Genomic DNA, 14,689 nt, shown 5'->3' on the forward strand with positions numbered 1-14,689 from the left:
CAGAGGCCCTGAATTACATAGTAAGCCCTGAACTGAGTAAAGTAAAACGATATAAATTGACAAAGTGACAAGTATAATAATAATAATAATAACAAAAAACACAGACAGATTCAGCTGGGATATGGGAATTAAAATAACATCAGCACAAAAGCAATGAAAGGCAGGTTGCGCATTTGCGTGATGGGTTGCTAAGAGAGAGTGAAGATACAGACAAACAGGGAAAAATGCTTAATTAAAACCTTTTTAAAAAACTTAACCGTACATCCATTTGAATTAAGACCTTTTGAAATGCACCTAAGACAAACAAGGGATTAATCAGTATTTGTGTCTGTCTTTGTGTAGGGTAGTGTTTTGTAACAATCTGTGTGAAAATTTCACATATTTACATGCACTAAAACTATCAAAGCACTTCATAGAGTACATGTTTCAAATGAACCCTTTCTTCCATAACACCAGTTTGTCACTCACAAAACAATGACCCAAAAACACTGGCAACAGGTGGCATTATACATTGTATTCTTTTGTAAAATTTCTTTACAAAACCAGAAGGACAGCTCTTTACTGTTTAGAAATGGTAATGAAATTGAAAGATTAACACCTGTGTAGGTGTTCAGCTACATCTAATTGTTTCATTATGTATATTTGGAATATATTCAGTTACTGTAGAAATGTAGCAGATTGCGGTCTTATTCAGTTTTGTAATATCTTGTTTAGGTTTGGGTTTTGTTATTAAATCTCCTTAAAGGTGCAATGTGTAATATTTACATCGATCTATTGACAGAAATGCAATATAATATACATAACTATGTTTTCAGAGGTGTATAAAGACCTTACTTAATGAACCGTTATGTTTTTATTACCTTAGATTGAGCGATTTATATCTACATACACCGCGGGTCCCCTTACATGGAAGTCGCCACCATGTTTCTACAGTAACGTTAAGCCCTACATGGACAAACTGCTCTACACAGCGCGTTTCGTCACTTTGTTGTTCTTACGAATAAAACACTGACACAATGATGAACAAGTACATTAATATTCGCAATAACATCGATTTATTAAATAATTAAGTAAATATAATTCCTTAATTTACCTTTGTAAAGAAATCTCATTGCACTCTGCTGTCTTTACCGACGACATATTAGTCCTGTATCGGCCACCGTAGCTTCTCTAAAGGGAGGGGTGAGCGGGGGACTGAGCCGTTGGTTGCAACTTCACCGCAACTTTACCGCTAGATAAAATTTACACACTGCACCTTTAAATGTGTAAATTAGCTTCTTTTAGAAAGAGTGCTGTTGTTGCAACCCAGCCATTACCGCAGTGTTTTGCAAACTAATAAAAAGTGTCAACCACCTCCTTACATTTTTCATAAGGTAATCAAATCATAATTTATTTTTAATGGTAAACAAACTTATTTATTACTAATTATTAAACTTTTTCATTTAAAAATCAATTAAATTCAGAAACAATATCAAACAAGTACATTAAATATAGTCTAACAGTAGAATAAATAAAAAACAAAGCAGAAAGTGTGTGTTAGACACTCTTACAACTGTAGAAGTGTATACAGCATAGCCTACTCCTATTTATTATTATTTATCATTAATATTATTAATTTTTTTATTAGTCCAGAAGTACAAGTAGTACAACCCTTCCCATGTGGACAGCCATTATATTTGTTTTGTTTTGTTTTGTTTTGTTTTGTTTTGTTTTGTTTTGTTTTGTTTGGCTTGGCTTGGCTTGGTTTTGTTTGGTTTTGTTTTGTTTTGATCTAAGTGAAAAGTTTTTAGATCTTGTCCTGAATATTGAATTAAACAAGTTTCAGCTTATTGTGAATTTATTTGTATATATCGGATTATAAACCAACAACAATTGTAAGATTCAGTTTTGGAGCCATCAAGTGCTACTTTGAGGAAGACCATTTGTGTATATTGGTAAACAGTAACATTTGTCACTCAATGTTAAAACTCAAAACTTCTTATGTGTTTTCTGTTCCTGTTTGTTTCTGCAGAACACCTGGAATATGAGCATGCTTCAAACCCAAGATTTAATGAAGTCAGCTCAGGCAGCGATGGAGAAGAAAAACCTCAAAGAAGTTACTTTCTCTAAGCTCTGAGAGTCTACACACCCTTACTTACAAATAACATCTTCTTCAAGGAAAACCACCTACTAAGTTTGGTTTGCTCATCTTAATCAACATGATTTTTACAGCTAAAGTGAAACTTGCTATTGCATATTTCAGTTCTGTTTTCACATTCAGTGCCTTAATGCTGGTTCATGTCAAATAATTAACCAAAAAATCCTGTTAAACATGTTCAGTGCTGAATGCGGTAAAAGCAAAATACCTTAAGATGAAATGGAGGTAAATGGTTTGACTTGCTTTTGTAGCCTATGATTTGTTTTCTGAATTATCAGTGACTTGTGTTCTGCATTACATGAAATGTTACAATTTGTATCAATATTTTTGTGATATTTTTGCATCTCAATAAAACAACTACTGCTAAAATAAGTGTATAATGTAGGACATAGTCAATATGGATGATTTGTGAAGAGAAACTAGTTTGGTCTTGAAATATGAACTTCGTCACAGCTTGGATATTGTATTTTTCTGCGCGTCCAGGTTTCAGGTGTTCATTATCACACTGTAAAGTTATTCACAGTACTGTGGACATCTTATCATATTACTGGCTGCCCAGTTGGGTATAAAAACTGCTCCAGTCTCGTATACACTGGAAACCATCATCCACAGCAAATTAGGTAGAATGATGTCTGTGATGAGTTGGGTTGCAGTGATTCTGCTTATTGACCTGGTTTGCTCCGGTAAGATTGAATAAGTTCATATAAAAGCATTAACTTCTAAGTTAAAAAAGTAATTTATCTATTCATAGTCATGTTACTAGTTTGAGATATTTCAGTGGGTCTCTTTGTTGTTTTTTCTCTTAATATTATTGATAATTTTCTCTTGAAGCGGTGTCATTTCTCCCTTATTTACACCTCCGTGATTAATTTATATAATTGAGAAGATGCTGTTTATAGAACTTTAGTGTGTTAAGAAATTTAAAATAAAACTATATTAAAATGTAACCTTTTTTTTCTTTAGAAGATCAGCCAATTCACATTCGTCATTATTATAATGGGTTATATGGAATAAGACTGAATTCTACTTACATTTTGCTTTGTATTGACTTTTAGATATGCTTTTATTTCTAAAGTGCTATATGCATTTTATGAATGCAGAATTTGACTGTTCTTTTCCCACCTGCTCCTTCTGACATGTTTAAATGAAACAGGTCCCCCTTCAATGGGGATAGTATTATCATCTCCAGCATTTGACCACATTATTGCATTTTAAGTTTGTCAGTATGTTTACACTTATATTGTCTTCATCAAGCTCAGAGTCAGTAGGCTTTTCTGGAGGAAATCACTGTTCTGTTTCTTGACATGTTATGAGATATAAATCTCACTGAGTTATTAATGTTCTTTCAGTTATAATGTGTTATGTAAAGGTACACCGAAGCTTTACCAGATTTGATCGATGGGGTTGAAATAATTTAGTGCTAAAGGGTTGAGTAATGAGATAAATATTAAAACTGTTCAGGCATGTTTCCTAAAAGAGTAGCTAATGCATCAACTAGAGCTGTAATTAAATACTAACTCAATTTGGGCTCCTACAAGTCCAGAGAAGCCTTTATCTGTTCACATTAAGTTTAATGTGATTACCACGAAGGAGAAAAATATATATAAGTATGTTTGTCTGTCTCTCTCTCTCTCTCTCTGTGTATCTGTGTGTGTGTGTGAGTGAGTGAGTGAGTGAGTGAGTGTGTGTGTGTGTGTGTGTGTGTGTGTTAAATGTATAAGCATGATAAATAAACTATAAAACTAACAAGTGCTGCTAGAAAATATAAATCTAGTAAATCTAAATGGAATCCTGTATGGAAAAAATGGCTGACAAAAAATGAAACCTAAACGCTTCCTTCTGTTCCAACTGAAAGCATTCCCGCTTCAGATTATTACATTACCAAACACTCACACACTTTTGTTTTCATATATATATAGATATATGGTATATTTTCTAGGTCAAATTCTATGGAGAATGAAGGACCATGTGCATAAAATCCAACAGGCCAGAATAAAACAGCGTGTGACAAACACTTCTACTGTCATTCCCAAAAAAGGCACAATTCACCAACCCCTGAACCACTTTGATAGGAAAGATGACAAAACTTTCCCACAGGTACAAATTACAGACACGATCTTCCACTCACACTCTTCTTTAAATGTGATATCATCAGGATGGCACAAGAACAAGAAATATGTCATTTTAAATAATGTGTTATTATAATAGCCTATTTTAAATAAGTATGTGAAATAAATATAACAAATTATTTAATCATAATATTAATCATTATTTTTTTTATTATAAAATGTCATTTTAATTATATTAAAATTAACGATTTATCCTGTCAATTATTTTGCTATCATCATTTATTCATTAGGCTATTATTTGATCTGCAGAAATTCTTTGTGAACGACGTTTATTGGCAGCGTTCAGATGGACCAGTCTTTCTCTACATAGGAGGAGAGGGCCTACTCTCTAAATTCAGTGTATTGTTCGGTTAGTACCAGTTTTCCTTGTTTGAACCTAAATTAACGATTTATCCTGTCAATTATTTTGCTATCATCATTTATTCATTAGGCTATTATTTGATCTGCAGAAATTCTTTGTGAACGACGTTTATTGGCAGCGTTCAGATGGACCAGTCTTTCTCTACATAGGAGGAGAGGGCCTACTCTCTAAATTCAGTGTATTGTTCGGTTAGTACCAGTTTTCCTTGTTTGAACCTGATCATTGATTCTCATCTGCTAAAAAAAGCGTGCCTCCTTCACATCACTGCTGAAATGTCCACTGAGTGGCGCCAAAAGCGAGTTTTATTTTCTCGAAAACATAACAGGTAGCATCCTCAGCACTCTTACAGGAATGTTCCGGGTTCACTAAAAGTTAAGCTCTATAAAAACATCTTTCACATATCAGTTACTGCACAAAATATTTTTGTAACATAATTTTTTTTTCTATCAGCTGAGAGACTTCCAATCATGAGTCACATGGCATTCACTGGTTGCCTCAGTAATTTTCATTTACATTTGTTAAAAAAAATAATAATTTAGCAGAGAGCTTTATCCAAAGCAATTGCTTACAAATGAGGAAAATCTCAATGGCAGCAGATTATATATATATATATATATATATATATTAGTGCTGTAAAATCAAATAAATAAAAAAATTGATGAATTGGTCTCTGAGTAACCATACGTTTCTTTGGCGATATGTTTTGGAGTTATTAATGCATCGTTATTAGTTCTCTAGATCAGCATATTGGTTTGTTCAAAGATGAACATAGAAAAACAGATAGTTTTCAAGGCCTAGTGAATGAAATTTTAAAAGGGTCTGTTATGGAATCAGGCTAAAACATTTCCATTTCATTTAAAGAATGAATGATACAGAAATGAATATATACTGTATATTGAAAAATTGTTAGGCCACCATGTGGACATGGCAGAGAGATATGGAGCACTGCTGGTGGCCCTGGAGCACCGCTTCTATGGGCAGAGCATCAACCCCGATGGTCTAGAGACAGTGAACCTGAGAGATCTCTCCAGCCAGCAAGCGTAAGTGCTGCTGACAGACCGTTTCTCAGATCACAATGACGATCACAGTGACATTTATGATACATGTTGTTTCATCTCTTCTATCTCAGTTTGGCCGACCTGGCTGCATTCCATCATTATATCAGCCAGCGTTTCAGCCTCTCCCACAAGAACACCTGGATCAGCTTCGGTGGTTCCTATGCTGGAGCTCTCTCAGCTTGGATCAGAGGGAAGGTTTGTTCCAAACAAATCTTTGTTGTTTAGCTCAAAAAATTTTTCTACATCTTTAATTCAAATAAACCATTTTAGACGATCAAATCTCAACCAGTTCTGTTAACTGCACCTTAAAAAGTAAACAATGAAAGTAAAAATTCTGAGTAACACTTCAAAATAAGGTCCCAGTAGTAGGTTAAGGCATTACATTTATTACAGTATTGATTAATCGTTGTTAACATTAGTCAATAAAATTAGACTACAACTGTTCATTGTTATTTCATGTTAGCTCAGGTCCACCAAATAATGCTGAAAGATACAACATTTGTTTTTAATAATGTGTTAGAAAATGTTGCGTTTAGAATTCTTGAATAACATGAATTATTTTCATTGTTATAGTTCTAACAAATGTTAACAAATGGAACCTTCTTGTAAAGTGCTACCAAATTCTGTCATCATTTATTCTTTCCTGTATCACCAAAGACTGCTTCAGTGAACATATAAATAACAAATAATATATCTTTCACATTTTCTTTCTCTTCTAGTTTCCTCATCTTATCTATGGAGCAGTGGCATCCTCTGCCCCTGTTCAAGCTCAATTGGACTTTAGCTCTTATAATAGGGTATGGGTTTGTCAAAACACATGTGGGAGATATTTGATCAATTAGAGCACATTATTATTGCATTACTTGTATAGTTTGGCATTTATTTATTCATTTTGGCAGGTGGTTGGTTATAGTCTTATGAATGAGGCAGTGGGCGGCTCTAAAAAGGTAAGAGCACATTTAGGGTCACTATGAATTTCTCTGTGTGTGTTTGAATGTCTATCTGTGTGTGTGTGTGTGTGTGTGTGTGTGTGTGTGTCCTCAGTGTGTAGCAGAAGTGAAAGGGGTGTTTGCAGCAGTAGAGGCAGCTCTGCTAACGGGGAATGAGGTAGAGGTGGGAAAAGACTTCGGCTGTTGTGAGACCCCTTTCAAACCAGAGGACAAGATGGAACTGTTGCAGAGTTTGGCTGATATCTTCATGGGAACCGTCCAATACAATGAGGAGGGGGTTGCATTCAGCATCGCAGAACTTTGTGACATCATGACCAATAAGAGTGAACAGAATAAACAGAAGGAGGAGGCGTATGAGCGTCTGGTCAAACTAGCGGCGGTAACATTTCTTAATCTCATATTAAGTGTTGATTGGTGTTATAGTTTTATTTGGCTCAAAATAAAAAGTGAAACTTTTATGTAAAAAAAAAATCTAAATTTAAGCATTAAGATGTATTTAAACGTATGGTATAACAGTATTTATAACCACCGATTGATTGATTATTTATTTATTTATTACTGTTTGCTATTTTAATAATATTAAGCTTAATTGACTTCTCTGTCCCCTTAATTTTGTGTATTATTTCATTCAGTATATGAGTTATTTCATTGGTATACTCACCTTGAACTTACAATTACTGAAATGAATGTAATGAATTTATAAATGAACAAAGAATTGTCAAGTGGACACTGAACTCATCAATGGCCATGCTCAGAATAGCATACTAGCATATGACTTGCAGTACACTATTTCGGTAGTATATAATATGTATACTGTCACTCTGTGGAATACTGTATCCCATACAGCAAATCTATTTAAAAAAATACAACATATTTGCTAAAATATATGTACATAAATATATTTTCTACCAATATATTTTGGGCCATTTTTTTGTATATTTTTGAAAATATATTTAGAAATATATTTTAAAAAGCAATTAGAAATATATATTTTGACCTCTATATATTTTAATCCAAGAAAATGCATTTTCTTGCCCCAGAAATACATTCTTGGCATATGAAGGTTGAAACTAAATTTATTTCCTATTTCAAAAATATATTTCATTGACCTTCCCTGTTTGCAACTTATATTTAGCATATATTTCAAATATATTTTGGCCACATTTTTTTTCCATATGGGATCCCACAATGCCATATGTTCAACTTAACCATCCATTTCTGGTGTAATGAATGAGCTAGAAGTAATATCAGCTGCAGCATATTTGTCCTTGACTTCATTTTGATCAAAACTTCCGAATGGTAAGATACGTTTTACTCAAAATTGAATTTCAAATGCACAGTATGCTGAATGTAAATGAGGTCATATGCCAACAATTATCATACTAGTATTTGAAAAGTTTATCCTATAATGCTTTCAATTTCACATGTTGCTTTTGAAAAATAGTAGACAGTATACACTGTATTCACTAGCAGTATGTTATTAGCAGTGTTGGGGGTAACACATTACAAGTAACGCGAGTTACGTAATCAGATTACTTTTTTCAAGTAACTAGTAAAGTAACGCATTACTTTTTAATTTACAAGAGAATATCTGAGTTACTTTTTCAAATAAGTATGAATGAGCTAGAAGTAATATCAGCTGCAACATATTTGTCCTTGACTTCATTTTGATCAAAACTTCCGAATGGTAAGATACGTTTTACTCAAAATTGAATTACAAATGCACAGTATGCTGAATGTAAATGAGGTCATATGCCAACAATTATCATACTAGTATTTGAAAAGTTTATCCTATAATGCTTTCAATTTCACATGTTGCTTTTGAAAAATAGTAGACAGTATACACTGTATTCACTAGCAGTATGTTATTAGCAGTGTTGGGGGTAACACATTACAAGTAACGCGAGTTACGTAATCAGATTACTTTTTTCAAGTAACTAGTAAAGTAACGCATTACTTTTTAATTTACAAGAGAATATCTGAGTTACTTTTTCAAATAAGTAACGCAAGTTACTTTTTTTCCAATTTATTGATTGAAAGCTCTTCTGTCCCCATGTTGAGAGAAATCAGAAGATGTTACTGTAGTTCTAAAATAAATATGAATATGCATTAATTAATCTCACTCACAAAAAAAACACAGATTCAGTATTCCTCAAAATGAATAAAAATAATGCAACTCAGAATATGACGCAAACCTGCAATAATTAAATGTTTAACAACACAAATATCCTTTATGTATTTAATCCCATTCTATTAACCAATGTCTTTGCTTCTGACCTTCGATGATCCAGTTCAACCGTACTAATAAGCAAAAATTACTCTAGACAAACATTTGTGTGTCTTTTTTTTTATTGCTGAAGTGTGTTGAAATTTCTTCTTCTGCATTCTACTGTACGGACGTAAATTTACTTTCCCTTTAGCCTGAGGCTTATTCATTTCACTTTTGGTGTGAAAAGGCTTTTATATTTGCCAAAAATATAATTTTTTTATTTTAAAAACAAACAAGCAAGCCCTGTTCAGATTTTAAAAGTAACGCAAAAGTAACGTAACGCATTACTTTCCATAAAAAGTAACTAAGTACCGTAATTAGTTACTTTTTATGGAGTAACGCAATATTGTAATGCATTACTTTTAAAAGTAACTTTCCCCAACACTGGTTATTAGTGTTCCATTTCGCACATAACCCGAACTGTGCAACTAAAATGAAAAGCACGATATTATATCTAACCAGCAGAGGGCATCAATGCCTATGAAAAAAAAAAGTTGCCTGATTTAAAAAAAATCTCCATTCAATGTTTCCTCTTGCTCCAAAATACATTTTGCTCAATTGAAAAAGTCACAAACATTTTTGCCATGTACTCAGATGTACCGTGCCAGAGAGAAGGTGCCATGTCTGGATGTTTCTCATGAAAAGCTTGTGCTTGAACTCAGAAACACTACAGCTACATCCAGCTACAGACAGTGGTTCTACCAGACCTGCACTGAGTTTGGCTTCTGTGAGTACTAGATCTAGCCTACAGTGCTCTTTTTGATCATTCTCTAATTTCTGGGTTTCAATGGGTACACAGTAGCCCCAGGAGTATCTTCACACTTCTGTCTGAACGTCATTACATTAGAAAACCAAAAATAATTAAACCAAGTGGTATCTGCAACCAAACATTTTCTCAGAACTAACCTTATCTTTTTTCCATTTTGCATTGACTTTTAACAAACTGGCGTCAAGGCGATTTTTATTTAGCCTACATGCATGTTTTGCGAATTATTATGAAGTCAGTTCCCTCAAGTTCACACAGGTGGAGTATCACTGGTGTAGTTTATATGTTCTGTGGACATGTTTGGCTAATGTTTGTATCACGCTACGTTTTGTCTTTATCTTGAACAGTATATCTATTGTTGCATGAATTAAAACCTAACAACATTTTTGTGAAATGACTTGCTTGATGCTATCTTTAAATGGCATTTGGCTTAAAAAATGACCGTGAATTTAACGGTAAAAGACTGTAAAAATGCTACAGTAAAAACCTGTTAAATGGTTAACGGTAAATTCCCCTACTATATACGTGTAATGCTATGACGTTCATGAAATTGTCCAAATTCTTGTCATGTCTGTGTATTTAAGCTAATTGAATAATCTTTTACAAGTGCTTTCCAAATTCAGTTTACATGATGTCTACAGTTTAGAGTTATTTTATAATCCAGTTTTGTACCTTTTGTGTTGGTTTATGGAGCAGATCAGACGTGTGAGGACACTAGCTGCCCTTTCTCACGTATGTCAACCATCCAGTCTCAGACTGAGCTCTGCTCTCGAATCTTTGACATCCCTCAGGACCATCTGCCTGTCCACATTGACTTTACCAACCAGTACTATGGAGGGAACCAGCCCCAAACACAAAGAGTGCTCTATGTCAATGGTAAGCATGTAGCTGGAGTTTGGCTTTCATGTGGGCTTTTACAAGTACTAACTGTTAATACGTTTATTAAAAATAGGACGATCTGTTAAAAAAATCTTAGCAAACCAAAATGGAAGATGATTTAAAAAAAAAAAAAACATCAAAACTATTATTAAAAAATTATAATTATAATTAGTGTGTAAACAGCTGTTTTTTTATTTATATACTTTCAACTTAGATTTATGCTTAAATATTTAAAAATAAAAGTTATATTGGAGTTCATTCAAATTTTCTTAGATGTAATGACAGTTGCTGCCTGCTCAGAGTACAGTGACTGAACATTGCCATACAGCAAAAAAATATATATATTTTCAAATATATTTTTAAATATATGTCAAAAATGGCCAAAAAATATATTTGTTAAAATATATATATTAAAAAAATATATATATGTACAGATATTTTCTACCAATATATTTTGGCCATTTTTTGTATATTTTTGAAAATATATTTTAAATATATAAATATATATTTTAAAAGCATTTTAAAAAATTAGTTTTTTTTTGGCATATGTAGCATGTGATTCATTAAGACATGTTTTTCTGACCAAGGAAACATTGACCCATGGACAGAGCTAAGCGTGGTCTGGAATGACACAATGGTGGACAATGACAGAGTCATTCTTTACAAATTTACTGATGCAGGACCAAGAGACATATTTTGAGATGCATGATGTTAAGAACAAGAAGATTATCCTGTTATTCTCATATATTCCTATTGCATGATCTGTACATTACAGGAGTAATCAATTGTTTCTATGCAAATAATTTACAAATAGAGGCATGTGAAGTGAAACAGAAAATCAATCATACTCAATCTGTGTATGTATGAGTGTGTGTAAGGTGAGCAAGAGCCAGTTGTTACAAGGCCATCTGCTTGGCGGCAGTGTGTGTGTGTGTGTGTGTGTGAGGGGGTGGTTTAGGGGACAGGGGGTGTGTTCAGCTCCTGCTGTTTGGTCCTGCATGTTCTTACCCCCATAGGAGATTGGAAGACGTGTGGCCATGTGGCTCAAAAGTGCAGCATTGGCACCATAAGATTTGATCAGCGTGTCTTTTTGATAATCACATGACCGAAGCATGCCAACTGAGTTTACTTTTTTCTTTTAATTTGCAAAAAATTACAAAAAAATTTGAGTGCTTGAAATTTCTTCTGCATCAGATTTTTTAGCCTTCTTTAGGAGTCGAGAGACTAGCCAGATTCTCATTGGCTTGGGTCAGGGGTACATTATGTGTTGGGGTTTGGTCAGCAGTGCAATTTTGTAAGCAATTACACACAAGTACTTTAAATTGTATTTTATCGTACACTGAATCAAATATTCATGTATTGTAAGTACATAATAGTTAAAGACACCTACAGTTATATAAAGTCGGCTCAGTATTACTATATGGCAATTTTCCCCCCCTTTTCTGTAAAATAAGTTATATTCTAACCAAAGACCTTTAAAAATAAAATGTATGTGTAATGAATAATTTATGTGTTGTTGTGTTCTTTGGTAAAATACAGATGTGGTCAATTTCACATCATGAAAAAACAAACATTACTGGTTGTGTATTCCAGGGGTATGGTCATGCTGTTTCATTAGGCTGTGTTGAAATGCCATTTTTGCTCAGATTTGAACTACTGAAATTTAACCTCAGAAAAAAGTATAATAGGCAATTTACATGGATGATTATGTCTATGAAAAGCCACCAGCTTGTCTTATACAATAGGAGGCGCTATTGGTATTATATATACCCCTCCTACTAACAATCTCTTCTAGCCAGAAACATGTGATAAAAGTACCTTTCAGAATGAAAACAAACATAATTGCAATGTAATGGTGTAGTGCAGTTGCTTCAATTGCAGATCCAATTTATATAATAGATGAATCTTGCAAAACTTTCTGTACTGTACATTTTACAAATTTACTGATGCAGGACCAAGAGACATATTTTGAGATGCATGATGTTAAGAACAAGAAGATTATCCTGCACACACACACACACACACACACACTATTCACTCCATTTGGCTGTCTTTCCCCCCTTTTGCTTTCAGCAGACATGAATAATACACACTTGCCAATATACTGTCCACAGTCACTTATCCTGTCTTAAATATGACATGCGAACAGCAGGGTCCTGTAGTGTGACATGCTCTGCTTCATCTAAAACTTTTTTAAATAACATTTTTCAAACTATTTTAGAATTATTATCCATGATATGGTTTTATGTTAACTATGTATAGAAATGTAATATTTGTACTTTTAAAAATTAATTTGTGAGACTCCAGGACACTGCTGTTACATGTCATGTCAACTGCCCATATATAAGGCAGGGGGAATTACCACAAGGCTATTGAAGCAACACACACACACACAGTAAGAAATAAAAAATGGTTACACTGAATGACAACCAGTTAATTTATAATCCTAATAAAGCATATTTCTATAATTATGTATACATTTGAATTTAAAAACGTTAAAAAGCATACATGCATTTTTTTCTTGCTTGCTTTTTCTTTCTTTCTTTTTTTTTTTTTTACTATTTTAGTTCATATATGTATACAATCATTTATATACATTACAATTAATTGTTTTGTTTTTTGCATTTTATTAATTTTTTAAATCTTTTTTTACAGACATTTAGACAATATTTTACAATACTGTTTTACAGACATTTTGTCTTTTAATTTCTTTTATAATTCTATCAATAATTAAACAAAAATAAAGATATTGTACAGAAATAATAAAATATGTTATTGTTTTTATTAAAACATTTTATTATACATTTGTCTTTTATATTTCCATAGATGCTTAAAAAACAATAAATATATTGTCAAGAAATAATAAATAATAAAATATATGTTGCTCAGAGTTGACAGTATCATGTTTCCAGTAATAACATAAGCATCAATCACATCACATTTTGCAACGTTTTTACAGACACTGTTTTGGCTTATGTCAGTTTGTGTCATTAAAACCAATAATGATTATGTAAATAATGATGATAATAATAATAATAATAATGAAAAGCTTTACAATACAATTAATTGTTTCTGTATTTTGTTAATTTATTTGGTTTTGCTTGTTTTATCTATTTTACAGGCATTTAAAAATATTTATTTATTTGTCATTTATTGTTGTCCATTGATGATTAAAAAATAAAGATAGGCTACTGTAAATGAATAATAATAATAAAAATATCTCTGTTGCTGCATCGTACAAAGTATTATGTTTCCAATAATAATATTAGCACACATCACACACTTCATGTTTAGACTTGCTAGCAAAACACATGCTAATATATTTTTAACCATTCTGTACTGTAAATAATATCACTATGAATTACGTTTTGTAAAAGCAGCCTGCACACAGGCTTTATCTCATCACTGCAACCAGATAAGCAGAAGCTAAGAGTCTGTTGTAGAAAACTCTCTCTCTCTTCAGCCTGTTCCCTTGATCAATGAGCAAGTGCCAGAGCCACAACTATTAATCAGGGCCTATCGGCTATCTGTCTACCACAACAACCAATCACAGCGCCCCGACAGCTACTCCATAACAAATGGAGCAGGGCGGCAGGCGGAGGGGAGGGGTGAAGCCATACTTTATCTGATCTTAGCCAGGTCACAGCACAACGACACTTACAGATGACTACAGATGCTGATTGAAAACACACATGCGGTCTGAAACAGAAGTACACACACTTGTGTAAACAGCGATGCCATGCTACAATGTACAAATATGTGGTGCAGACACGTCCCGTGTCAAGAAGTGATCTGCTTGTGAAATTAAGTCCTATTACAGATTCGAATTACACCTCACTTTTGTTATGAAACTGTTTTCTTGGATGCTATCACAAAGGAAAATAGAAATTATGTTGGCTTTACAAATCTTTAAGTTTCTAGGTTATTAAGCATATAAACAGCATTAAAGGGGTCATATGATGTTGCTAAAAAGAACATTATGTTGTGTATTTGGTGTAATGAAATGTGTTTATGCGGTTTAAGGTTCAAAAAACACATTATTTTCCACATACTGTACATTATTGATTCTCCTCTATGCCCCGCCTTTCTGAAACGCGTCAATTTTTACAAAGCTCATCGTTCTGAAAAGCGAGATGTGCT

At 33.1% G+C, this 14,689-nt stretch overlaps 1 protein-coding gene across 1 annotated transcript; it reads left to right on the forward strand.

Annotated features, from left to right (window-relative positions):
• The first annotated feature begins 4,093 nt into the window (after nucleotides 1-4,093).
• On the forward strand, nucleotides 4,094-11,249 carry prss16 (serine protease 16). The gene is made up of 10 exons (XM_016535617.1): nucleotides 4,094-4,234; nucleotides 4,516-4,615; nucleotides 5,538-5,667; nucleotides 5,757-5,880; nucleotides 6,405-6,482; nucleotides 6,585-6,632; nucleotides 6,730-7,014; nucleotides 9,499-9,631; nucleotides 10,367-10,546; nucleotides 11,137-11,249. The coding sequence occupies exons 1-10, from the start codon at nucleotides 4,094-4,096 to the stop codon at nucleotides 11,247-11,249; spliced, it is 1,332 nt and encodes a 443-aa protein (XP_016391103.1).
• Nucleotides 11,250-14,689: the final 3,440 nt, after the last annotated feature.

The sequence above is a fragment of the Sinocyclocheilus rhinocerous genome, unplaced genomic scaffold (assembly GCF_001515625.1).
Source record: "Sinocyclocheilus rhinocerous isolate Xijiao unplaced genomic scaffold, SAMN03320098_v1.1 scaffold1899, whole genome shotgun sequence".
NCBI classification, from domain to species: domain Eukaryota; kingdom Metazoa; phylum Chordata; class Actinopteri; order Cypriniformes; family Cyprinidae; genus Sinocyclocheilus; species Sinocyclocheilus rhinocerous.